This window comes from Neolamprologus brichardi, chromosome 7, assembly GCF_056152115.1.
Source record: "Neolamprologus brichardi isolate AB-2024 chromosome 7, ASM5615211v1, whole genome shotgun sequence".
NCBI lineage: Eukaryota > Metazoa > Chordata > Actinopteri > Cichliformes > Cichlidae > Neolamprologus > Neolamprologus brichardi.
Window position 1 is genome coordinate 65,856,001 of NC_142110.1, and position 27,138 is coordinate 65,883,138.

Sequence of the window (27,138 nt, forward strand, 5' to 3'; positions counted from 1 at the left end):
ACACTTGAACATATTCATGTGTACAGTAGTAGCTCTTTATACTGAAACCTTATTTCAGACTTTAAAAGCAAAGTGACACTAAATGTTTTAATAAGAAATCCAGCGAGTTAGGACGCAGACTCATTTTGGAAATCCTTGATTTGACGTCGCTGTAGCTTCTCCTGTCAGTGCTTTTGTGTTTGTTCAGTGCTGAATGTAACCTATTTAACTGTGAGTGTAATAAAGGTATTTTTCATAAACGAGGTGTGTTTGGACCTGGTGTGATTCTTTTTTTTATGAGTTTATGAATTTTATCTGTAGTAATTCAACATATCAAATCATTTGGAGATCAGTTTTACCATTTAGCCAGCTAAAATCAGAAACAGTTCAACATAGCTGGACAAAACCAGTTGCTCTCTGAATCTGATGCTGCTAATAAACATGAGAAAAATGAGCTTCATGGAAAATTTTCAGAAAAACGAGGGTAACTGCATAAGTAGAGGCAGAAACATTAAGCGCCACCTACAGGAACTCTTAAGAAAAGACAATCGTTTTGAATGACATTAAAATAAAAACAACAAGAATCAAAGGTAAGCACCTCCCACATTTTATCCATAGGGAATAATCCAAACCTTTGGCAGAGTTGGATGAAAGGATATACCATATATCATTGGACGAGTCACTGCAGCAATGTAAAAAATGAATCCTTCATCCATGTTAGACACAAAGACAGGTCTGAAAGGTAAAACCATCATGGAAGTGGAATTTAAACCTGCATTCTTCTTCGTGTCCTGCAGGGGGAGACTCTGGTGGTTGTGAAAGGAGCTATGATTGTGCAGGATATGCTCTGTCGCTACCCGATCCGTACCGGAAACCCGATCGGTACCCCGCATGCACGAATCTTACGTCACTTCCTCTCTTTGCCAACATTGCGACATTCAATGATACGGTTAGCGCCCAGTTAGCTCCTAGCATTTCTCAACAGCTCTGCCTCCTTTTCAACTACCGGGACATTTAAACAATGGATAATCCGTATACAAACAAATTCATGCTTTTCTCCTCAACAAGAGAGCGTTCCCCGATTGAACAACAGCGCCGTAAAATCAGAAGAATGGCGCCTAATTACAGAGTTAATAATACAGACTTTGTAATATGTCACGTGAAGATTCAGCAGCCAGATTAAGTGTTTACTGACAATTGACAGTGATAGCGGACATCATCATCACTATTCCAGTCAATCCTCTCCACACAGACAAGCATAAACACACTCGACTATCACTAAATCAAATTTAACACACGTTTGTAATGACGCTAATTCAGTTTACAATAGGGTTCATTCGCTCAGTCAGCAGGTGGCAGTATCCTCGTACACTGGGCAGTAAACTGCCATTAAATCAACAGAAGAAGAAGAAAACCCCTGCACATGCGCGGTACGGATCGGGGAGTCCTGATCTGTCATTATCTTTTTTTTTTTGTTTTTGTTTTTGTCTACATTATATTAAATGTTTCATTATCGGAAACATTTTAAGAGATACTTATTATTCTTAACATCTTAACAGATACTCTGACCTGTAACTATTGTAAAACGCTTCGACCGAAAGTAGACACCTTTCGCGTATGCGGGGTACCGATCGGGTTTCCGGTATGGATCGGGTAGTGACATGCTCGCTAGCTAGCAACTTGTCAGATCCAGTTTCAAAACAAAAGAAGCAAAAGCTAGAGGTGGGCGGATTGATCCAAATGTCGATAGCATTAATACCAATGCTGGTATTGGTATCGGGCTGAAACTAGTGCAAAAGGATCAATACTCGGTTTCTGTCCTCTAAGTTCAGTATGACCTTAGAGGTCATATTGAACAATACCGATATCATATTGAAACTGGGTCTGACAAGTTGCTAGCTAGCGAGCATATCCTGGACGATCGTAGCTCGTACTGAACTTAGAGGACAGTTTGAAAACACGCGGAAAGTTGAAAGCTATGATTTGTTGTATTAACTTAAGATTGTGGAGAGTAAAAATCTCAGAGTGATTTTTTGATCATTGAAATAACACAGTGGTTCCCAAACTTTTTTTGCTGGGCCCCCCTTTGTTTTACAAGAAAAATGTTCGTGTCCGTGATCTGGAGAGTCCAGCGCTGCTCCCAACGAAGGGAAAACCAATTCTGCAGGGGAGACCTACCTCAGCACTTGTGAAGCCAAAGGGAAGATTTGCTTCACCGTATTTTCTAGTCTTTGGCTTAGAATAAAGTTTGTTTGGAAACATATTCAGCGATGCTTCATCTCCTGCTTTGCGTTTGTGTGGGCACCCCGTGCTAGCAGTGTCCAAGCGTTTTGGTTTTTTCCCCCCCTTTTCATGCTGCGCTCCCCCTGCAATGGCTCTGAACCCCCTCTAGGGGGCGGGCCCCACACTTTGGGAAGCTCTGCTCTAACATGATTTTCCTTTATAGGCTAAAAGAATTGATATCGGCATCGATATTGCTCTGTATGTGATTAGCATTTGATCGATACCAAAACCAGCAGCATTGAACAGCACTTGCAAAAGCCTGCTTTACATCCATCTTTTATGTTGCATGTGGGTAAACACTGTATTCAAACTTGTGAATTTACCCATGCCTCACCCAGTAGCTGTTATTCCTAACCTGCCAGTAACAATAGCAACTAAAGCTTCTGCATTTAATCTCTGCCTGTGAACTAACATGCTAGCTGGCAGTGGGGATTGTTCCAGTCTCTTCCAGTCAAATGGTATCAGAAGAAAACGTAGTCAGAGGTGCACAGTAGGGGATGTCTGACATTACAATGAGCCTAATCATGCAAAACAATCCCAGTGATTAAATGAATCACATGTTGTTGACTGAAGGAAAGCTGCACTCTCTTGGCTGGTTTTAATGATTTATTAGAATCAGGACAACCTTTGAGACTGGGTCTGTTTAAAGTGCATGCTGGGTAGGTGTATGAGGGAGGAGTGTGCAGTGATACCACAGCTGGTTGGAGGAGTTTGGAATACTGAATGACCCGGCTGCAGCAGAGGGTAGAGCTCTCACACAGGTAAGGCTTCTCTTATTATAGACTACAGCAATGAGGCCTGAGGTGTTTCTGTTTCACACTGATGCACTTCAGTGTTTTAAAGTGTCACCAGTGCATGTATGTGCTGCTCTTGTCTCCACTTAGAAGTGGTATGTGTCCTCTGGTCATCTTATAATGATATGTAAGCTTCATACGTGAACTCTTTAGGCTTATAATTTTCTTTATTCCTATTTTGAAGCATATTTATCGTTAATTCCTCAAGAAAGTTTCCAATAATTGTTTGTGTTGAGACCTCTTGATATGGACTCAGTGTCTTAACACACAGAAGGTGTCACATGAAACTTCAGGGACTTATATATTAGTCATTTTTGTTTACATTAAAGTGATCGCTGAGGAAAATAAACACGAGGTACATGGTCACATGACTGACAGCCAGTGTTGGCAAAGTTACTTTTAAAATGTATTCCATTACAGATTACAGATTACATGCCCCAAAATGTATTCTGTAACGTATTCCGTTACGTTACTCAATGAGAGTAACGTATTCTGAATACTTTGGATTACTTAATATATTATCATGCTGTTTACAACTACATGAATGTACTATTGCTGTGATTTATTACTGTTACTGAAGGTCCGCGGCTCCGAACCGTAGTAAAGGGACCTCTGGCTAATACGGTGGGTTCTGTGTCGGCTCGTAGCCGAAAACTAGCTTTACTTTGTTGTCTGGGTCAACTTTGCTAGCAGAGACAGAGAGAGGCGTTGAAAGGCTGCTCCAACAGAACTTATTGTTTTTGGAGGAAAACACGAACACGGTGTACAGTCGAGTCTTAATAGCTTACTTACAACTGGGCTCGTCAGGCTCTCTTCTTGGCTGCAGTGGTTATTATTATATTTACATGCTTCCAGCTCCCGTTTCTGCTCGATGACAGCTCGTACTTTTCCTTTTTCTCCCTCCCTCGCTCACAGACACATAACGTGTATGGCAGTCCATTCTCCCTGCAGCACGGACTACACTGCCTATGATGCTACATTCTTTAGAGCTATACCTGTAGCATTCTGCCTATTAGCTTAGCACAATAACAACAGGTGCTCTCTCACCCAGGAAACACGCAGAGAGAGAGCGTCACCCTGTAACCATGGCAACCGTAACGTTGCCGCCTGGAACAACAGAACGTAGCTGTCAAACAAAACCCAAACAGTCCTGACCCGCCACAATATGAAACAGGGAAGTACCGCCGTGTAATCCATTTATTTCATCAAAGTAACTGTATTCTAAATACCACCTTTTTAAACGGTAACTGTAACGGAATACAGTTACTCATATTTTGTATTTTAAATATGTAACGGCGGTACATGTATTCCGTTACTCCCCAACACTGCTGACAGGTAATGTCATGACATCATAATCCTTGTCTTCTGAGTAGTTTATTAAACTTGGAGCACAGAGCTGTAATCTGCAGGTGTCAGACCAGAGTCTATGGCCAAATCTGTCCTTATGATCATTTGCTAAGATGGGAAATATTGAGAAAGTGTAGGTGTGACACTCAAACGTTGGACTGCTACATTAAACACTCTGATTTCGAATAGCTGAAGCGTAAATTCAGTCTGAATCACTGTAAATAAAGATGAGAATGTCACAGCTTCTCAAAAGTGAAGCTGAAGCATCGTCATCTCCCTTTGGTGTCTGGCTGCAGTATAGAAAACGCTGCTTTGTGCTCCAGCCACACTATAAAAATAAGATGGGAGCATTGCTGGGTGATTGGTTTCTTTTTTCTTTTTTGAAAAGAATTTTGGTAATCACTGCACACGCAGAGGCTGACCGAGGTAGCTGCTTCTGATCGCAAGCCGATTGTGCGCATTGCCTGGTGGGAGCCAACCTGTCTCTGAACAGAGATCCCTCTCGGACAGATCACTAAGTGCAGACTCACTGCTAACAATCCTGCTCTTTCACTCTGTGACCAGTTGCAAACTATTGCATAAGTGGTGGGCAGCGATCATGAAAGCACCTCTGAAGAGACAAAAAGGTTTTTATCCTTGTACTTTTATTAATCTAAAAAACAAAAGACACAAACAGTTCTGTTAGACAGAGGAGGATTCCTGATAGTTTTCTTTTTTTAGTTAGCAGACATAATATCATTGACCATATTAAGGTTATTGTTGCATTGCTCTTTTTTTTTGTCCTGTTTGGTGCCGAGAGGACTGTGATTGCTTTACATGGAGGTGTTAGAAGTAGATGAGCATCAGATGACCACCATAGACTGGTATTAAGAGGGAAATCATTGTTTCTATACCTTCACTGGTCACAATTTGCTACTGGGTACTGGCTTGAATCCCCTTTTGCCTTCAGAACAGCCTCACAGATTGAACATTCTTCCATACGGTGGTGTCATGACGTCGATTACTGTAACTAAAGGTCCCACATTTAAATCTGACCTGTTCCCCTGCCATCCAGCAGATCATGGCGGAGTCCAGCCCTCTGACCACTCACGTGCTGAACGCTACCGACGGCGTCCCGGCAGCCAGGATGGCCCTCAGCCTGCACCGACTGGACTCCAAGCTGATGATCTGGGCCATGCTGAGTGTCGGGTAGGCTTTCATACATTCGTACACATAGCTTAATCCCCTGTTAATGTGTTTATTATTCAAAGCCTGAAGCCTGATAAAATCAAAAACTGAAAAGGCCAAAAATGTGGGGCCTTTCTTTCGGGTGAGCTGATGAAAACCTGCACTCAGAACTAATTAATAATTTATTAATTATTAATTTTCAGGACAACAAACCAAGATGGCCGCTGCCCAGGACTCATCAACCAAGAAACGTTCACTCCTGGCATGTACAAGCTCCGCTTTGAGACGGGTTCATACTGGGAGGGCCTTGGTCAGCCCTCTTTCTACCCCTATGTGGAGGTGAGTCATGAGGTGTCACTATCCTATATCTGAACGAAATAAACTGGTCTGATTTAGGTATATAGTAACCCACACATGTGAAAAGATCCTTATAAGTATCACGGGTAGGACAAGATGTAGAGACAACACATTTATTTGGGAACTGAAACAGTTTGGTAGCAGTTAGTTTGTTCACCACAAGGGGTCGCCAAATCTCCTAAAACACACAAATGTCATTATCAACAAATGAGCAACAGGAAAATTTAAATGAAATTTTAAAAACATTCTTACTTACTTATACTTACTTCAACAAAGTGTTTGTAATAATGTCACAGCATTATTCACATCTTCATGTCCAATAAAAACTGTGACATCAAAGACAGTGGGGTTTACAACAAACAACGTTTTTGTTGAAATCATTTTTGTATCAAACATTAAAAGGCATTTTTCATCTTGCTGTAATCATTTGTGTGTGCGTTTGTGTGTTTCCAGGTTGTGTTCACCATCAGTGAGCCAGAGCAGAGGTTTCACATCCCTCTACTGATGAGTCGCTTCTCCTACAGCACTTACAGAGGAAGCTGAAAGCTGCAGAGAGATGCTGTTTTATAGATTCATGACTTAGGTTTATGTATATTTTACTCAGGTGTTTTTGTGTGCTACATTTGTTATTTGTTGAGTTTCACTTCATGAGTGTATTTACACCAATCAAAAACAACATTAAAACCTCCATTACAGTCTGCATTATAGGTCCCTTGCCACTCTGTACAAATACCTGATGATTCTCTGCGGGTGTCCCGCTTCTTCTTATTGTGTGACATGAATGAATTAAATTTTTCTTTATCTTTAATATCTCCATGAATAATGTTTAAAGCAATACACACACACACTTGCTCTATTTATTATTATTCTTTAAGTGTTCCTTTAGTATAGCGAAAAGTCCATTTCGTTAAGGCAATAATTTGAAATTATTTTAAAAGAAGGCAAACAAAACATTTGCTGGTTTTAGTTTTTTCTTTGTATTTGCTGCTTTTCTTAAAATTAGTGGCTAAAGAGCAATATGTTTCCCTTATTCTAATATTTAATATACCAAACAGTAACTTATTAACACTTTGAATAACAAGATCAATTAATAGTTAGTTGCAACTGAAACTTAACACTTTTTTCAAATTAACAGAAGCACAGCTTTTTGATTAAAGTGACCAAACATTTTATTTAGATTGATTTAAAATTAAAATATATATAATTTATGTTAAATTGAACAGAATATTGTTAACACAGTCTCGATCAAAAGTCTAAGACAACTTGGAAAATGGCAAATAAATCTTATTTTGCATGGCTGGTTCTTAACAAGGTTCCAAGTAGAGCTTCAACATGCAATAAGAAGAAATGGAGAGAGACAAAACATTTTTTGAGCCTGCAATTTATTGAAAACAATGCTTAAACTGAAACAGGCTGTTTTATAGCTGATCAAAAGTTTAGGACCACACCACCAAAAAAACCCTGTAAACGGGTTCCAAACATGAACTCAGTAATAAGTAGCGCCACTGTTGTTGTTGATCACTTCAATAATTCATTGCGGCATGCTTGTTGCAAGCATTTCCATGAGGTGATTGGGAACATTTTTCCAAGTGGTGATGACGGCCACACGAAGGGCATCTACTGTCTGGAACTGTTGTCCATCTTTGTGAACTTCCCTTGCCATCTTTCCCCAAATGTTCTCAGCTGGATTTAGATCAGGGGAACAAGCAGGATGGTCCAAAACAGTGATGTTATTCTCCTAGCAGTGTCCCTTGTTCTGCGGGCATTTTGTACTTGCGCATTGTCCAGTAGAAAAAACCAAATCGTTACCACACAGACGAGGGCCCTCAGTCATGAGGAATGGTCTCTGCAACATCTGGACATACCCAGCGGCCGTTTGACGCCCCTGCATCTCCTGAAGCTTCATTATTCCACTGAAAGTAAAAGCACCCCAGACCACTACGGTGCCCCCTCCACCGCTGCGCATAGAAAACATCTGCCATCAGGACCATCAAGGTTAAATTTCTTCTTATCAGTGAATAAAACTTTCTTCCACTTTTCAGTGTCCCATATTTGGTGCTCTCTTGCAAAGTCCAAACGTGGCGTTCAAGGAGACGACACCTTTGAAGACGTTTTTGCTTTTGAAGCCCTTCAGTCTCAGATGCCGTCTGATGGTTATGGGGATGCAGTCAGCATCAGTAACGGCCTTAATTTGGATCGAGGATCGTCCACTGTCTTCACGGACAGCCAATTGGATCCTTGCTCAGTGCTGGTGAAATTTTGGGTCTTCCACTTGATTTTTTTTGTTCCATAACCCTCAGGATCATTTAAGAAATTGCGAATGACTGTCTTACTGCGTCCCACCTCAGCAGCTAAAGCGCGCTGCAAAAGACCCCGCTTATGCAGTTCAACAAGCCGACCACATTCAAAAAGGGAACGTTTCTTTCTCCTTTGCCATCAGTCATGACTCATGACAGTGTGACTACCTGACACAAAATGAATCCACATTTTGGCTTTTTAAAGGCATGTGGTCCTAAACCTTTGATCGGGACTGTATTAATGAATGTCATGAGGAAAGAAGCGAAGTCATTGCATGTTTTGGTAACAGCACTCGAGCCAGGCTTTCTCTCTAAGCCAATAAGTGACAGGCTGTGCTTTGAGGACCTGTATGATGCCTGATTGTAATAAATTTATATTTAACATAAATAAATGTGATTTTGTTGAATAAATTCAAAATAGTAATATTGCTGTAATACATTTGAAAATGAGGAATATCACTATTTCATTATTGCTAAATATATTTCCTTCCGTAACAATTTCTGACAGGCATTTTATGGGACGCCTCAAGGGCCTTTACATCATCCTCCAGTTGACATCTCACGCTGTTACTCAATAAAACTTGCAGGCGTTACATGAAGGATCCTAGGGACAGAACTAAATAAAAAAGTTTTGTTTTGTGGCCTGAAAATCTGGGGACGCGGCACAGCCGGGATGTCTCAGCTACTGAGGCTTCTCTCGGCGGCCGCTCTGCCTCTCTGCCGTGCTGGAGGAGCCCGGGCCAGGCTCTCAGCTGTGACCGCAGGACAGCTCTTCAGAGCCGGATACAGAAACTCCACCGGCCCGGTAAGTGACGGCAGGTGTCTGCGAAAGAGTTTTTAAAATTATCATTTTTTTTTTACAGAAATATAAAAATCCACCAGAAACTTAGTCAACGCAAGTTTCCTTTCTGTGTGTTTTAGAAATTTAATTAACTAAATAAACACGAGACATGAGTAGCTACTAGCGAGGACGACTGCCTGCCAAGTTTAGTTGAAACGATTGTTTAAAGTTTTTCTTTTTTTGCTTAAAAGAAAATTAGTTCAAGCTTTGATCGTGAAGTCATATTTATCTTATACTTGTACATTTTTTGTTAGTCCCTGAGAAAAGCCATTTCAGCAGCTAAACGTCATATGAGCTCACTGTCTTCTAATTGGCCAACTTCTGGAAGCCTGTGGAGGGGCAACAATCAGCGCTTGTGAGCTCAATTGCCTTACTATGCAGGAGAGAGTAAAGAAAAGAAAAACCTCATGAGTTAAACATTTTATTCGCTCACAGGCACTTCATTCGGTACATCTTGCTGCCACTGGGTTAGACCTCCCGGGTGAGCTTAAGAAATTAGCATGAGATGGTTTGAGTTTCGTGACGTGGTGCTTGGAAACAGCCGTGAGAAGATGAGTACACGGTGGTCATAAAGCGATGATATGGTCAGCAGCAATACTCAGGCAAAGTTGTTATCAGTTGGTACCCAAAGTCTGCCAACAACATATTCTCCACTCTGTTACTCCACCAGCAGCCTGAGTCATTGATACAAGCGAGGATAGATCCAAGTTTTCATGTTGTTTGAATTAGATTCTGGCCCTACCCCGTAAATCCCGAATTACAGCCTTAGTTTCCTATTGTTAGATGACAGGAGTGGCACCTGGTGTGGTCTTCTGTTGCTGCGGCTTCAACATGTTGTGCGTTCAGAGATACCCTTCTGCATACTGAATGTTGGTTGTAAAGAGTGGTTATTTGAGTTACTGTTACATTTTCTCATCAAGAACCAGGAATGTATTAGTTAGCTATGATATATAATACAAATATATAGTATTTGTCCTTGACTCATTCCCTAATGAGTCAGGGATGGACCCACTGAATGAATGTGACCTCCACTGATTAGAGGTTTATAGTAGGGCTGCCACGATTAGTCGACTAGTCACGATTACGTCGACTATCAAAATCGTCGACGACTGATTTAATAGTCAACGTGTCTTTTGAAACTTTGTAAGATCACAAAAGACGCAGGAATAAGTAGTAGGATTTAAGAGTGTAATAACGGACTGAAACAGAAGATGGCAGCACTGCATGTACAAGGATGCCAGCTGCCGTTAAACCCCGAAGAAGAAGAAGCTGTGTCCCAGAATTCATAGCGCAGCCCAGCTCAGTTTCCAACAATGGCGGCAGCTAGTTAGTTTTAATATTACTCCTATTATTCTTTCTGGGTCACAAAATAAACGTTTAATATATTTTCAGGCGAGAATGTAGCTGTGTAAACCTCAAATATCGGCTCAGTTTATCAAGACACGACGTATTTTCAAAAGCCCTCCTCCGTTTTCGGAGACGTCTGTTACCCACTAGCTCGACAGCTAGCCGGGGGCTAGGCTCACTAGAGCCGTGAGAACACCGGACACGGGCAAATCGTTTTCAAACCCACCTCCGTCTTTCGCTATTCAGGTTAAACATATATAAGTCACTTAGATAACTTAAAAATATTATTGTTTGGCTTTTTTTTTTTAGTATTTTATTTGTTCCTGAGTAAATCGGTTTGGCTGAGATTAAAGTTATAGTTTTTACACAGCTGAATAAACGTCAAGCAGACAACTGATTATCAGAAGTGTGAGATGCTCGAGAATATACTCCGGTGTCCTGTTATATTTTAGATAGCAAGGAGTTTATTAAACTTCACCGGAAAAATCTGCAAATGTCATTAAAATTTAATAAACTATCATCTTGTCTTTATTTTTAGTTAGCACATACCTTAAACACTTAAAGCTGTAAGCTAATGATAGTTATATAAGAGCAGATGCTTCTGTTGCAATAAGCTGTATGTCCAATGGATGATGATCTGATTAGTCGACTAATTGCAAAAATAATCGGTGTCTAGTCGACTATCAAAATAATCGTTTGTGGCAGCCCTAGTTTATAGTTGCTAAAAGCCATTCTTCAGCAGGTTGTTGTTTGTAGATGGTGTCCAGTGTACCAGCGGTGACTGTGTGGTCTTTTTCAGAACATAACTCGGACTCCAGCTAACTTCCTGTCCTGTCGCAGATTCCAGTTAGCTCAGCGACGACTCTACGCCACAGAGCCCAAAGGTGAGATTTGCTTTTCTGTTTTTCTCAAACATCAATAACTATTTAAAAAAAATCACAAAGTTTGTTTCATTTGATATTATTGTGAATAGTTATTCACAAATGTTTTTTACCAAGAATGTGAAAAACTAAACTAAATGGCTAAATTCACTAGTGGTATAACGCATTTTAAATTAGACATTTCAAATGCTGATGTTCAGTATGAGGAATCAGCTTCTCGAGACTCACGCAAACCTGTGTCAGCCCTGTGACAGGTTGATGACCTGTACAGTAGGGGTGCAATGATACACAAAATTCACGGTTCGGTTCGATACTTTGGTGTCACGGTTCGATATTTTTTCGATACAAAAAAATGTTCATGCCTTTTTAATTTGTCATTTATTAAAATTATAAATATATATTTTAACTCAAAAATACAGTTTTTAAATTTAATGTTGCTGAAACAACAAAGTAATAAAAAATAAATCTATCTGATGGAGAAATCCCTCATCTTTGGAAAAGAGAGTTTATTACAGAGAAATGTCTCTTTCCTAAATAAAAGCTATACTATAGCTTCTTCTGGGCTATATTCTCAGCAGCATATTAAACATATCAGGTCCCCATAAGGAGAATCATGTGCTAACGGCTGTCTAAATGACTCGGGTAAAGTTTGTAGCATGCGTGCTTGTTGTTTTTGTCTGCTTCCACTTGTCTTTGCACTAGGATGATGTCGGAGTAAATGTGCAGTCATATTCGTTGTGTTCCCACTAGTGCTGTCAGCGTAAATCTCGTTGAAATGACGTTAACGCCACAACACGGCAAATCTCCGTTAACGAGCTATGGCGGATCGCCCCGTGTGTGGGGCTGGACGGCCAACACATTAACGAGCTAACTGCGCTAACGCACTAGTTCCCACCAATGTAATTGAGCATTTCGTGGCACATCCAACATACTGTTTTACTTTTGTCCATAACACGCTTACCTTCAGGGTCATACGTCACATGAAAACCAAAATAGTTCCAAACGCCAGATCTGAATGAGGGTGGGGGAGGTTCAATTTGCCATGTTGCAACGAGAGCTTAGCTTCTGTCTCGCTAGCTTCCCCTGCGCTCAGTGAATCTGTGTTCGACTACTCCGCCTAGGCTGCACTGTCGAGCGCAGATCCACTGAGCGCTCAACACAGACAGCACCGTCAGAAGGAAAGTTGATAAAATAAATTAAAAATTTTGTATTGTTCGATACATATGCGTACCGAACCGAAAGCACTGTATCGAACGGTTCAATATCAATACGAGTATTGTTGCACCCCTACTGTACAGGTGTACCCCCTGCTGGTCATCCTTCTTTGCAAGGCCAAAATGTGTTTGGTGGTCATCAGAATTTTTGTTTTTGATATGAAAAAACCCTAAAAATTTACCTGAGTAGCGTCCTCAACTTGAGCCAGTGAGCGGGGATCACAGGAGCAGGGATGGGGCTGTAGCTTCAGATCAAATGCATGTCAAACTGAAATAAGTAATCCGGTTTAGAAATATAATAATATCCTGATATTTCATGGATAAAAACTGAGAAACTAGAAAAGGAACTGTAGCTAAAATGACATTTCTGAATTTCAGATGGAAAAAACGGACCAACCGGAGGAGGAGGGGGGAAGAGAGGAGGAGGAGGAAAGGACTGGTGGAGGCGAATGCAGAAGGTATGTTGTATGTAAACATTGAAACAACCATTCGGTTTTTATTTTACAACATAAGTGTAACAGAATTATGAATACAGCCTCAGTTTTTCAATATATTTATTTTATGTAAGGGGTGAGCAGCCCAACGCTGTTCTTACTCATCTCTTATTTCTTGCAGCTGACCAATTTTTCCTCACATCAGCATCATCCTTTCCTGTGTCATTAGCGTGCCATCGCATTAACAGATAATAACCTGCAGGTAACTTTCCTCCTGTGCCTGTGTTGGTCTGCAGGGCGACATCCCCTGGGATGAGAAGGATTTCCGTTACGTGGCGATCATGGTGGCCGGAGTGAGCTCGGCCCTGCTGTATTTCTACTTCAGAGACACCGGCAGAGAGATCAGCTGGAAGGACTTTGTCCACCACTACCTGGGCAGAGGCAAGGTGAGGATGTTTGCTCCCAGACTGCAGGGATATTTAGTCCTGATTGTAGTGGTTGCTGACAGATGACATGGTATCAGTCAGTCACAGAGTGGCTCTAACCAGCCACCAACATGAAGGAAGCTGTTTTTACTCGCGTCCCTTTAACCAAGTGTTCACACAGACAACATTACATTTCAGTAAACACTGGCCCGTTCAATCCAAAGCAGAGAGTTTAAGTTAAGTTTGAGAGTCAAGTTGAATTTGGTGAACCCCTATTATCAGAGTGCATCTTTGTAAGGTGACTCAGCGCTCAAACTCAAACATTGCCTCCAATCCTCTGTCTGTGTGATGAAATGAAAAGGTGGCTTAATATCAGAAATATTATAATTCTGATCATTTATCAGTACTGACACTTGTGAGACTTCATCAGAGGTGTGAGCATCACAGCAGATGCCTTTGTGACAAAGTAACTGAGGATAAAACAGAAAAACATGAAGGAGATTTTCCTGGCTGGGCTTTTTATAGCAGATGACCTTAAAAATATTCTGCATCATTTTAAAAAGTTTAAATTTCTTTAGTGTTGAACAGGGTTTTAATAGTTTTGCAATTTTCATTAGTTTTTATTTTTATTTAGTTTTGACTTCCGATTTTCAATTTTATATCAGTTTTAATTAGTTTTTACCAATTGTTTGCTAGTTTAGTTTAGTTTTTATTTTTTTGAAAATCCTTAGTTTCAGTTTAGTTTAGATTAGTTTCAGTTATAGTTTTAGTTGTGTTTGCAATAATTAAGTGTAACAAAATCCCAGTTTCATCATATCAGTCATTCTGCTCATCCTTGGGTATGTTGCTATTCCAGCTACCATACTGCACCCTGGACAGGTCGCCTGTCTGTCGCAGGGCTAACACGCAGAGACAGACAACTCACATTCCCACCTATGGGTTCTTTAAATAAATAAATAAAGGCAGATGAACAACCATTGATACCAGGCAACTATAAAATGTATATCTTGGCCCCAATGAGACTATTAACTCTCGCAGCACCGGGTGTTCGTAATTTTGGTTCAAGTGAATTGATAAACTTTTTGAAGGTAATTGACTCACACAGTTGTGTAGATATCCCCGTCCTGTTGTCTCAGGATGCATCACGCTGCCTTGCCTGGGGTTAGCTTCTGTTTTCTGGGGATGAAGGTTGAGTGTGCTCCCTTACCTTCTCAAGGTAAGCTAGGTTAGCCTTCTTGTGTGAGCTTTTCAAGTGCACTTTAAGGTTTGTGGGATTTTTTCCCTTTAGAAATGTCCCTCATAATTTGTCTGTTTCCACTACAAGACACTTGCTTTATCCAAAACACAGTCATATTCAAAGTAATCCCAAATTGGACTCTGGCTCCCGACTTTTCCTGACATGATTCTGCGCGTGGACGGAGCAGCAACACAGACGACTCGACTAACGTGCTGCCACCTGCTGGCATAATGAGACACAGCAAGAAAAAAATCTGGAAACTAAACTTCATTTTCACCCTTGACTATTGTATGACACGCACACATCAATGAAAACTAAACACATTTTTGCTATAAATTCAGTTAATTTTAGTTAGTTTTGTGAACACTCATTATAGTTTTAGTTAGTTTTCCCTTTTTTGTTTTTATTTTTATTTCCGTTAACGAAAATGTTTTTTCACTTCTAGTTTTCGTTATTTCGTTAGTTTTCGTTAACGATAATAACCTTGGTGTTGAACAGCAGAAATTAGGCTTTCTTGTCAGAGGTCCTTTAAGTAAAAAAGAAAAGAAAGAAAGACATTGGCCGACAGCGCTGTAAACAACGGTAGACTGGTGGGTAATAAGCAAGTGAATAATGCAGAAAACAGAGATTTGAGACGGGAAACTGTTCTTGAAGTACAGAGAGAGAGAGCTGTGCATGAATTGGGATTTTTATCATGGTGGGAAAAAAACAGCAAAGTAAGAGGGGAATTAATGATGACATTTATCAAATGTGAAGCATAGTTTTGATCTTCTTTTGCTGCTGGTTCAGTGAATTTTGGTTGGAGAGAGACAAACCCTGCAGCTCCGAATCTAGCGCAAAAAAGACGTAAACACAAAGCGCGGACTCGACGCATCAGAATCGGTGAGCTGTCGGCTTTCAGCCACGACGGCGTGTCAGTCTACGGGCCGTCGGGTGAGAAAGCCGAGAAAAAGAAAGCTGATTCTGATGCGTCGGTCCGCTCTGCGTTTACGTCTTTGTGTGGAGTCCGTTACCTGCTCTCATTTACTGTTTGGTAGTTGTTGAAATAGTTTTGTGAGCTTTAACCTGAGTTTATATTTAAAAGTCGATTCAGGATTTAATGAATCGATATCGCTTTATTCAAGCTACTCGCCTCCCTCTATCTGCCTGCACTTTCAAACGTACACACGAAGAACCACAGTAATATCTGGACCACGGCCAATCAGATTTCCCGCCCCTGACTATCTCTGATTGGTTTAGACCACGATATGGGCATAATGTGTGTCTGTTGTTGACCACGGAGACTTTTAGAGTTTCAGAGTTCTTATTTTGGTCGCACCATTGAAAAATGTGGTCAAATTGGTCGCACTCTAGAGCCCTGTACTGTTTCTGCAGGTTAACAGTTTCATGCTCTTTCCAGGTGGATCGACTGGAGGTCGTCAACAAGCAGTACGTCAGAGTCATTCTGGTGCCGGGAGCCGACACTGATGTGGTAAGGCAAAGCAAACCAATGCTCAAACTGATTTTGAAATAGATCCAACTGTCACAACCCCTAGTGGCTCTTCAAAGTATTGCTTGTGGTCAGTTATTTAATTTGTTTAATTAACCAAATTCAGTTAAATTTCTTTCCATGTTTACATTAAAAAACTGAAAGTTTTTTTTTATTTAAGGATTTTTTTTTTTTAAGGCACAATCTGGGTGTTATGTATGTTTAGAGAAAGCCGACAGAGTTTGGGCAGCTAGAGAAGTTTAAAAAGTAAAACAAATGTAACCATTGACCACTAGTAGTCATGTGAAAACAACCATCAAATTCACCCCATCATCCGACCGTCCTGTGTAGACTAAAGTGGAGATGTTTGGCACATTTGGAGAAAACTGAACAGCATATTCACACAAAAGCCTCACACTAACTGACAGCACAGTGGAAAGGCTGATGATTTGAGCTTAAAGTGTCACAGTGAGGTGCTGCTACATACAGTTCAAGTCTATATTAATTACTCTCAGACATTCCCTGAGGTTTTTTACTCAAAGTTGCACAAAGACTATTTTTATTTTGCATAGATTAAAAACACAAATGGTCTAGGAACAGGTAAGTTGCACAGTTCAGGCTACCTTTCTCTAGTTGAATGATGCATGATTTTTTTTGCCCCTCAGAGTTACGTCTGGTTCAACATCGGCAGCGTCGACTCATTTGAGAGAAACCTCGAGACGGCAGTTCTGGAACTCGGAATGGAGCCGACGCACCGACCTGCCGTCATCTACAGCTCTGAGAGTGATGGGTGGGTTTGGACACACAAACGCAGCATGCATTATGTCAGCCAGAGGCTTTAACCCTTTAAAGCCGGTCGGAGCGGGCACGCTCTGTTTTGTGTAACTATTTTTAAATCCCGGTAGCTCTGCAACCACGTGAGCTAGTGCAATAGTGTTTTTTTGCATATGAAACCGGAGGAGTTGTACTTACATCTTATGCCATCAGCTTGTCCTCGGTCACAGTTTCCTTCCACATATAGCTTTGCAAAAACTGCATAAAAAGCACTTGCAGCAACAAAAACATAATATTCCAGAAACACGCTTTGCCAATCCGATCAGCTGTTTGTAACACTTCCTACGTCCATCAGCGTGAACTATCGCATGTCCGCCACGACCTGCCCGAAACCTGAAGTGATGTCATTTTCACGGAAATGTAGTTTTTTTTACCATCAGGGCCTCATGAGCCTATACTGGTGTTTTTAAAAGTTATGTTTGACTTTATGACTTTCTGTGTCGTTTCTGGGATGCTTAGGACTCATATTGCACTGCTGGAAATAGTTTATTTTGATGCATATGCTGCTTTTTTGCAAATTTGCACTATAATATTTATTTTCGTTTTTCCTGCAGTATATAAAAATTGGTGTATTTCAAAAATAAAACTATGAAGACACTCAAAATAAATTTCCTGTGGTGGGAAACTATTTTGTGCAGCTTTTTTGTATTTACAGTTTTGAGGGATAAGCCTCTTAAATTTCTCTAACTAGAAATATATGTTAAAAAACAAAAACGATTTTCAATTTTTTTGTAGTTTATTGCACTTTTTTGCAATTTATGTAATTACTATGCACTTAATGCAGACATATTATTAAAATCTAGGCTGTAATGGTTGTATTGATGTATATCAACTTGAAATGCTCCCAAAAATGGCTCCACAGCATGTAAAAATATAATATAAGCTCTGGCGGACTTGGTTCTATGGTAGGTCTTAAAGGGTTAATCAGGGGTAAAATCTTTATTAAAAAGGGCCTAACAACATCAGTTTCTATAATAACATTTGTGAAAAAGTAGCTTTGCTAATGCTGCTTTTTCTTCCTTCAGCTCTTTCCTGTTGAGCATGATCCCGACCCTGCTGCTGATTGGCTTCCTGCTCGTCACGCTGCGGCGGGGACCAATGGGAGGAGGCGCCGGAGGTGGCAGGAATCCATTTAGCATGAGCGAGTCAACAGCCAAGATGATGAAGGACAACATCGAGGTGAAGTTCAAGGATGTGGCTGGTTGTGAGGAGGCCAAGCTGGAGATAATGGAGTTTGTGAACTTCCTGAAGAACCCGCAGCAGTACCAGGACCTCGGAGCTAAGATCCCCAAGGTAAAAATCCGAGTTTTGCAGACGAGGACTTTTCATCTGGTGGAATAATTTTGTGGTACTGCTGCCTTTTGCAGCACGAGTTTTACAGCATGTTTTGGAAAATATTTGTTTGACATCCTCCCTGTGAAACTCCCACTATTGCCATATTTTCCCCTATCTTGTAATATATAAACATGCATGCTCAGCGCAGTGTGCTGGGTAGGAAATTTTCCGGTTGGGAGGGGCGATTAATGATGCATTTGCAGCGTAACAACGTACAACTTAATATTTCCATGGCAGCCTTTATTTGATGGTTACAATAAAGTCGTTTTAACCTCTCGATACATCAAGTATATGCAATAGATCTCCTCCCCTAGTTTCTGCGATACCAATAACTTTGACTGCATTTGATCATCTGTTTTATTTATGTCTTTGCTTACAATCTTGTTTGTGTCTGCATTGCTTTGCTCAGATACGTGTAGAAATGCTTATGAAGAGTTTATTTCACATTGATGAGTCCCTGCTGCACATTTTATTAATAAAACCATCCATTTTTCAGAGTTTTGTTCCATTCTGAAGATAAAGTACCTTTTATTTGAGCACATTATTAGTGTAAAAACACTGAGCTGTGTGTTGGAAATTCTGGACTCTAACAGTTTTAATCCTGTAGTAGGATCCAAAAACAAAACCTGAAATGAAATCAGTCGTTATTCGTAAAGATACAGGCTAAAGACGTTTTTTGAGGGACGGTTTGTCTTGGATGTGAACTGCTCTCAATCACTTTTATCTCAGGGAGCCGTGCTGTCCGGACCTCCTGGTACAGGAAAGACTCTGCTGGCCAAAGCTACAGCTGGAGAGGCCAACGTCCCCTTCATCACTGTCAACGGCTCCGAGTTCCTCGAGATGTTTGTGGGCGTCGGTCCGGCCCGAGTAAGCGAACGAACCCGGAGCAGATCGTGGACCATCTGAGATGACTGTTCAGACACTGACTGTTCTCTCTCCTCATGAAGGTGAGGGACATGTTTGCCATGGCGAGGAAGAACGCCCCCTGCATCCTCTTCATTGATGAGATCGACGCAGTGGGGAGGAAGAGAGGAGGGGGGAACTTTGGGGGTCAGAGTGAGCAGGAGAACACCCTGAACCAGCTGCTGGTGGAGATGGATGGTAGGCAATCTGCATTTTTGCAGTGGAACATACTATCCCCCAGCCCCCCATTAGATTTAAGTGTCTTCATCTTTGTGTACAGGTTTTAACACCGCCACGAATGTGGTGGTCCTGGCTGGAACGAACAGACCGGACATCCTGGATCCTGCGCTGCTGAGGCCAGGACGCTTCGACAGACAGATCTACATAGGTAAGAGTCTTTACTGCCTTACTGCAGTCTCCACATCTTAAAGTGTTGGAATGTGCCCAAATCATTCTCCCGCTAACCACAGCGCTGCCAGTTGGTGTGAGGTGTTGATTTGCTATTAAATGCCATTTAGAAACCTGATTAAGTGTAAACATGGCAGCGAAATGTGCCTGCTGGAGGACGCATGCTGTGCCGTGTAAAATCATGCTCATGTTGAAGCTCTGCAGAATAAGTTTTCGTTGTAATGCAGAGGAAGAATTCTCTCCTGTCTCCTGTCAGGTCCGCCGGACATCAAAGGCAGGGCGTCCATCTTTAAAGTCCACCTGCGACCAATCAAACTGGATCCCAATCTGGACAAAGACGGTCTTTCAAGGAAGATGGCAGCTTCCACACCGGGATTCACTGGTTTGTAACAGTTGGATCGAATAACAACAATGTAACGCCCCTAAAGCAAAAATTTTCTTTTAATTTGAATCATTATATTTGATGTAGAGCTGGGCGATAGAACGATAACGATATGTATTGCGAAATAACTTTTTCTCGATAGAAAAGTTAAACTATTGCGGTAGGCCTCACCGCCCTTGTCCTCTTAAAAAAAAAAAAAAAAAAAAGAAGAACAGCCAATCCAAATGAAGTAGCGCAGAGCCGAACCAATCACAGCCGCAGCGTCGCGTCACGTGACTTGTTACGTACAGCACAAGTGCCAAGCCGCACATGTGTATTTGTTTGGGAAGCAGCCAGCCGCCGTGCCGCCCGTGTAATGGAGGAAATGAGTGATAGCAAATATGTGAGAAAAAAGTGAGAGCAATAATGCGAGAGGTGGAATTGTTTGCTTTGTTTGCTTGTTTATTAAAGTGTTTACAGAGTAATGTCATCTGCGATTTGGACTCTTACAACGTCACAGGCTCTAATATAACAAGACGAAACATGTTGTGCAGCGGTCGACAAAAACTACGGCTACCCAGCCCTCCTCTCTGTCAAAATCAAAACCAGTGAATGACAGACTGACAACGCCCTCTTAATGTCACCGCTAGCACCCACGTGACTCCCATTACACATCACCATAGCAACCAATACAAATGAAAACCCAGTGATCATCAAAAAATTCAATACATTCAATTATGGCTCCTACAGTATTTGTTTGGGAAGCAGCCAGCCGCCGTGCCGCCGGGTAATGGAGGAAATGAGTGTGCCGACTAGAGAAAAATCAACCGAGAGCGTGACCGAAGGTTACCGAAGAGAAAACAGATGATGGTTCCAATGCCGGAGAGATTGTCGAACGGAAGAGCCAGAGAAGTTCTGTAGTGTGAAGGTATTTCGGCTATTTCAAGTCTGACAAAAACAGAGTAGCGCGCACTGTAAATGTGCCGAAAGCAAGTCTGGAAATACAATAAAGCGGTGCATGCTCAATCTCTAACTGGAAGCGCTAATTCGTCATTCGGCTTTTGTCAGACTAAAGTAACTGTTAAACTGTTTGAAAAGCTGAGCTGTACAACAAGGAGAGATTGAGAATTTCCCTTTAGTTCTCAGTTTATTTGATATTGACAAAAGTTAGTCAATTTTGTCTGTTCTTCTGTAAAACAAACTAAGATTTATTTTTAGAATTAATATTTTGTTTCTAAGTGGAATTGACAATTTAGTCTGTTTTGTTTGTTCTATTTTGAAACTTAAACGCTTTAGCGGCTGCCTTTTGTGTAGTTTGCAATATTTGTCTTTATTTATCTGAAAAAGTCTCATGTTCCTTAACCCTATAAAACCGGTCAGAGCAGCACGCTCTGTTTTGCGTAACTATTTTTAAATCCCGGTAGATCTGCAACCACGTAAGCTAGCACAATAAATTTTTTTTGCATATGAAACCGGAGGAGTTGTACTTACATCTTATGCCATCAGCTTGTCCTCGGTCACAGTTTCCTTCCACATATAGCTTTGCAAAAACTGCATAAAAAGCACTTGCAGCAACAAAAACATAATATTCCAGAAACACGCTTTGTCGATCCGATCAGCTGTTCATAACACTTCCTACGTTGGATTAGACGTCAGCGCGAACTATCGCATGTCCGCCATGACCTGCCCGAAACCAGAAGTGACGTCATTTTCGCGGGAAATGTAGTTTTTTACCGTCAGGACCTCATGAGCCTATACTGGTGTTTTTAAAAGTTATCTTTGACTTTATGACTTTCTGTGTCGTTTCTGGGATGCTTAGGACTCATATTGCACTGCTGGAAATAGTTTATTTTGATGCATATGCTGCTTTTTTGCAAATTTGCATTATAATATTTATTTTCGTTTTTCCTGCAGTGTATAAAAATTGGTGTATTTCAAAAATAAAACTATGAAGACACTCAAAATAAATTTCCTGTGGTGGGAAACTATTTTGTGCAACTTTTTTGTATTTACAGTTTTGAGGGATAAGCCTCTTAAATTTCTCTAACTAGAAATATATGTTTAAAAAAACAAAAACGATTTTCAATTTTTTTGTAGTTTATTGCACTTTTTTGCAATTTATGTAATTACTATGCACTTAATGCAGACATATTATTAAAATTTAGGCTGTAATGGTTGTATTGATGTATAGCAACTTGAAATGCTCCCAAAAATGGCTCCACAGCATGTAAACATATAATATAAGCTCTGGTGGACTTGGTTCTATGGTAGGTCTTAAAGGGTTAAGTACATCTACCCTGTTGAACTTATTATGGGAAATAAATATTTAAATCAAAACAAGCTGCTGATTATTTCACATTTTACTTGTGAGGCACATTTAAATCTTACAAATATAGTTATTTGGCTTATATTGTGATATATATCGTTATCGCCTGAAGTGAAAAAAAAACATTGTGATATGAAAAAATCTTTTTTCCCGTTTGAATGAATCAGGAGCTGACATCGCTAATGTCTGCAACGAAGCAGCTCTGATCGCAGCCAGGCACCTGAACTCATCCGTCAACAGCAAACACTTTGAACAAGCCATCGACCGGGTCATTGGAGGTGAGCGTGACATCACCTAGAACGTGACGGCTGTGTACGGTTGTTTCTTGTGATGGTCTTTGTGTGGTAAACAGGACCGTTTGTATCTGACGTTTGTTTTCAGGTCTGGAGAAGAAGACTCAAGTCCTGCAGCCCACGGAAAAGAAGACCGTCGCCTATCACGAGGCCGGTCACGCCATCGTCGGGTGGTTCCTGCAGCACGCTGACCCTCTGCTCAAGGTAGGAGCTCTGTCCGTGCTCGGGCTGTGTCGTTTCTGTTATGACTCCATCTCCACCTGTTACAGGTGTAGATGGAAGCTGTGGGTTAACCACACGTGGTTTGTATCCAGGTGTCGATCATCCCGCGGGGGAAGGGTCTGGGTTACGCTCAGTACCTGCCCAGAGAACAGTACCTGTACACCAAAGAGCAGCTGTTCGACAGGATGTGCATGATGCTGGGGGGGCGTGTGGCTGAGCAGGTTTTCTTCGGACGGATCACCACCGGAGCTCAGGACGACCTGAAGAAGGTCACGCAGTCTGCCTACGCTCAGGTACGCACACGTGACTAAAAACACACTTCCTGTTTGATTCCCACCAGCAGAAGAGTGCTGTTTTATGATGCATCGCTCTGCACCCTGATTTGCAGGTGGTGCAGTTTGGGATGAGCGAGAAGGTGGGACAGGTGTCGTTTGACCTCCCCCGACAGGGCGAGGTAGTCATGGAGAAGCCGTACAGTGAGGCGACAGCGGAGATCATTGACGAGGAGGTCAGAGAGCTGGTAAATCGAGCGTACGAGCGCACCCTGCTGCTCATCCAGGACAAGAAGGACCTGGTGGAGCTGGTGAGACGGTCTAATACGCAAAAACACAACCTCGGATAAACGCTGGATGAACTGAAGCCCCACATCTGGGCTTCAGTTCATCCTCTGTCTGAAACAAACCAGTTCAGCTCCACCTCTGCTGTGATCCTCAGGTGGGGAAGCGCCTGTTAGAAAGGGAGGTGTTGAACAAGGCTGACATGCTGGAGCTGCTGGGCCCTCGGCCGTTTGAGGAGAAGTCGACGTATGAGGAGTTTGTGGAGGGGACCGGCAGCTTCGAGGAGGACACGAGCCTGCCGCAGGGCCTCCGAGACTGGAACCAGGAGAGAGGAGGGGAGGCGGAGGACAAAAATTCAACTCAGGACAAACGGCAGGCCATGTAGAGTCCAAAAAACACCCGACACGTACCAGCTGCAAAAAAAAAAGGTCTGACAGAGTCTGGAGGTCTGGGGGAGGTGCTGGGTTTAGGAAGAGCACGCGGCCATTCACCCCGATTTGTTCTACCTTCAAGAAACTTTCTAGTTTAACACGTTTAAGATAAGGTGAAATTAACACGTGCACGTTCATGAACTTAAACATAAAAAGATTTCACCAGGTGATCTCACAGATTTCAATAAAATTATACTTTTTATTCAGTCAACTTTAACTTTACTTGTCCGTCCTGCAGAGGATCTATACGCACAATCTGAGACAGCTGCACTGCTCGTTAGTGCTCTGTCTTTAAAATGTAAATAGTTGGTGACCTGTATAACTGCAATGAAGAAAAATGAAGGTTGGTGGTTATAATTTCCTACTACGTATTAAAAATTGTATTTTAATATATAACTGCATTGATATTCTGCTCTGGCATCACGTCCACGCGGCTTTGATTTTAATTAGATGCTAAAATAAAGTGACGGGCAATGTTGGGAGCACCTCAGATACCTCCTCCTCAGATCCACCAGTCTCTGGTCAGTCGCTGCTTGTAGAATTTGTCCAGAGGTTTCTTCTTTCCAACATCTGGGCAGGAATTTGCTCCAGAATGCCTTTAAGACTCGAACAGGCGGCTCGAATGTACACGATGCGCATTTAAACGGTGCATACAGACTGACTCTTCCTTTATTTATTCTTCTAAAGGGGAGACCCCTCCCTGACTGATGCCTTGCTGATAATGAGGAAGATTATTTTCTGTGTCCAGACTAAAAACACTGGATCGTTTTTAAATCTTCTTTTCGTGCACAGCAGTTACTCTTCATCCTGACACGAAGAGTTTCAGAGTCGTCGGACGGAAACACCTCAGCAGCATCCGTCGCTTCGGATTTCTTTTTGTACAAACGTTTTGATCATGTTGATTTTTGTGTGATGTTAACAGAAAATAAAAAATGAAACATTTCGAGTAAGTTCTGCTGATTTAAAGTAAAAATCGCCCTAAAACACTGAAACAGACCGTCAGTGATGGCTGCAGGCGTCGCATTTCAGCCCCAACGCGAGCCGTTCCCCTCAGAGTTAAAGGCTCGTCTTATTTTATGTTTTAAATTTTCATCAGCAGCATCCCTGAAGGGACTCAAACTAATTAAACTTATCTCGCTAACGAATACTTTGAAGCCTGTTAGCATCCAAATGAGACGAGCGCCTCCTGGAAGTCTCCCAGCACAGGAGATACTTCATGTCCTGATTTGTGTAAACTGATTTTTCATTTTTAAGATGGATTTTCAGGTTATTAATAAGCTTTATATTGGAATTTGGAGCCCCTACAATGTTAGAGGGGGAACTCATACAGCTCCAGCGAGGAAGAACTCGCCGGTGTCGGGCAAACGGAAAGTCAGCACTAACACATGGGGAGTGGATAAGAAGTACTGAGCCTATTGCAATGAGCCTAGAGTAGTAACGAGAATCATAACTTAGATTTATAGAGTACGGAGCCCCGCAGGGGACATGGGAGAAAAAAAAATTAAGACGGACTTTTGCGAGATCTCGCAAAACAAACTCGGGATCTCGCAAAACTTTTGCGAGATCTCGCAAAACAAACTCGGGATCTCGCAAAACTTTTGCGAGATCTCGCAAACGTTTTAGCCACATTCTTCGGACGCTGGCTCGAAGCCGACCGGGCGGTCGAGGCACGATGTGCCGGGAAAGCGGTGTTCCTCCCGGCTGTAGTGGGTCTCGACCTCCCGTTAGCTTCGAGCTAATGGGAAGAATGCGGCTAAAACTTTTGCGAGATCTCGCAAAAGTCCGTCTTAATTTTTTTTTTTCTCCCATGTCCCCTGCGGGGCTCCGTAATAGAGCACCCTTCAAAGTACCCGAGGTTTCTTTAGACACAGAAGAAAGGCTCCAGTGAGCATGTGACAGTTCAGCTGCTTTTTGAGATGGAGGATCACAGATCTCAGAGGGGAGCATGTGTCAGAGTGAAAGCCCTGCTCCCAAAGGACCGCTGTCTGGAGTGCTTGATGGAGAGTGAGCATTTGTACTGAGGAAGGTAGAGTCCAGCGTGGGGAGAAGAAGAATGTCTGATGAGTCCTGGAGAGCAAGAGCATGAAGGGATTTGCATGCGAGGAGGATTTTATAGGACATACGGGCTTTCACTGGAGCCAGTGGAGGTGTGTAGCTAGGAGATGATTCAGGGCCACCTGATCAGCCCTAACTACTCTCTGTCACAGATAAATATTCTCAGTCTAATCTTAAAAGTAGAGTTGTGTCTGTCATCCAAACCCAAAGTGGGACAGCTGAAGGCTCTGCCTCCCATCCTACTTTTAAAAACTCGGAGAGTGTAGTGTAATGTAAGCCTGCAGTGTGAGAGCGACGCGCTCTGTCCTGATAACGAGGCGCTCTGAGGTCTTTAAGATGTGAGTGATCAGTCAGGACTTTGTATTTGAGAAGGATGTGAAATTCAGAATTTAACAGGGAACCAATGAAGAGAAGCTAACATGAGCGTAACGTTGGTCGTGTCCAAATTCATGGGCTGCATCCTCCTGAGGCCGCATTTGTAGACCGATTACGTCACAGCGACGCGCCGAAGGCTGTCCAAATTCGTAGACTCCTCCGAATGCAGCCGACAAATGCGTCCTCCTTTTCCCCGAATTTGAAGGATGGGTCGGGTGTGTCCTTCTTGGCCCACCGTATCCCAGAATTCATAGCGCGGCCCAGCCAAACTCCAGTTTCCGGCAATGGCGGCCGCTACTAAGTTTTAAAATTACTCTTATTAATCTTTCTGGGTCACAAAATAAACTTTAAACATATTTTCAGGCGAGAATGTGGGTTAGCTCGTTGATAATTAAAAATGAACACAAAAAACGGAGGAAGATTTCGGGGTCCATTTTCGATTTTCGTGCCGTGGCGCTGACAACCGGAAATACTCTGAATTAAGGGCGGGAGTAGATCGAGAAGGCTAGACCGTCCAATTCCATAGCCATTTACTTCCGGCCTACCCGACCTCCTGAGGACCCAGCCTTCGCGGTCTACGTGGGCCGGGATGCAGCCCATGAATTTGGACACGACCATGATCTCTTGCAGCGCTGTTGTGCATTTACACCTGCTTCACAGAGCAGCTGATCAGCGGTGCAGAGGTAACAGAGCAGTGAAGCCCATGAGCTCTGGTCTCCATTTCACCAGTGTTGTTTTAATCAGTTACACCAGTTTTGGGAAGAAGATCAAGGTTGGAATTTCCTGTTAATGACAGAAAATATACAACGACGGTGACTCTTGTACGAGCTCAGACAGTCGAGCCCCTGAAGATGAAAACACAAGTTCAATTCAATTTTATTTATAGAGCCAAATCACAACAACAGTCGCCTCACGGCGCTTTAGTTTTCTTTGTAAATGTGGAAAAAAGCACAAATATGCTGCTGTG

The 27,138-nt window shown here is 42.0% G+C and overlaps 2 protein-coding genes across 6 annotated transcripts; both read left to right on the plus strand.

Annotated features, from left to right (window-relative positions):
• Positions 1–2,940: 2,940 nt before the first annotated feature.
• On the plus strand, positions 2,941–6,696 carry LOC102795234 (5-hydroxyisourate hydrolase-like). 5 transcript variants are annotated; one of them, XM_035914151.2, is made up of 5 exons: positions 3,004–3,023; positions 4,792–5,029; positions 5,458–5,591; positions 5,774–5,909; positions 6,381–6,696. In XM_035914151.2, the coding sequence occupies exons 3-5, from the start codon at positions 5,464–5,466 to the stop codon at positions 6,468–6,470; spliced, it is 354 nt and encodes a 117-aa protein (XP_035770044.1). In that variant the 5' UTR covers positions 3,004–3,023; positions 4,792–5,029; positions 5,458–5,463; the 3' UTR covers positions 6,471–6,696. The 5 variants fall into 5 exon arrangements, with proteins under 5 accessions (XP_035770043.1, XP_006805447.1, XP_035770044.1 ...); XM_035914152.2 differs by having other exon boundaries at positions 5,461–5,591; XM_035914150.2 differs by lacking the exon at positions 4,792–5,029 and having other exon boundaries at positions 2,941–3,023.
• A 2,073-nt stretch (positions 6,697–8,769) lies between these two features.
• On the plus strand, positions 8,770–24,684 carry afg3l1 (AFG3-like AAA ATPase 1). The gene is made up of 16 exons (XM_087844160.1): positions 8,770–9,029; positions 11,212–11,296; positions 12,886–12,965; positions 13,238–13,387; positions 16,003–16,074; positions 16,737–16,861; positions 17,931–18,198; positions 18,970–19,107; positions 19,188–19,341; positions 19,424–19,531; positions 19,808–19,933; positions 22,406–22,516; positions 22,620–22,735; positions 22,846–23,046; positions 23,142–23,336; positions 23,468–24,684. Exons 1-16 carry the CDS (start codon positions 8,898–8,900, stop codon positions 23,693–23,695), a joined length of 2,289 nt encoding a protein of 762 aa, XP_087700286.1. The 5' UTR covers positions 8,770–8,897; the 3' UTR covers positions 23,696–24,684.
• Positions 24,685–27,138: the final 2,454 nt, after the last annotated feature.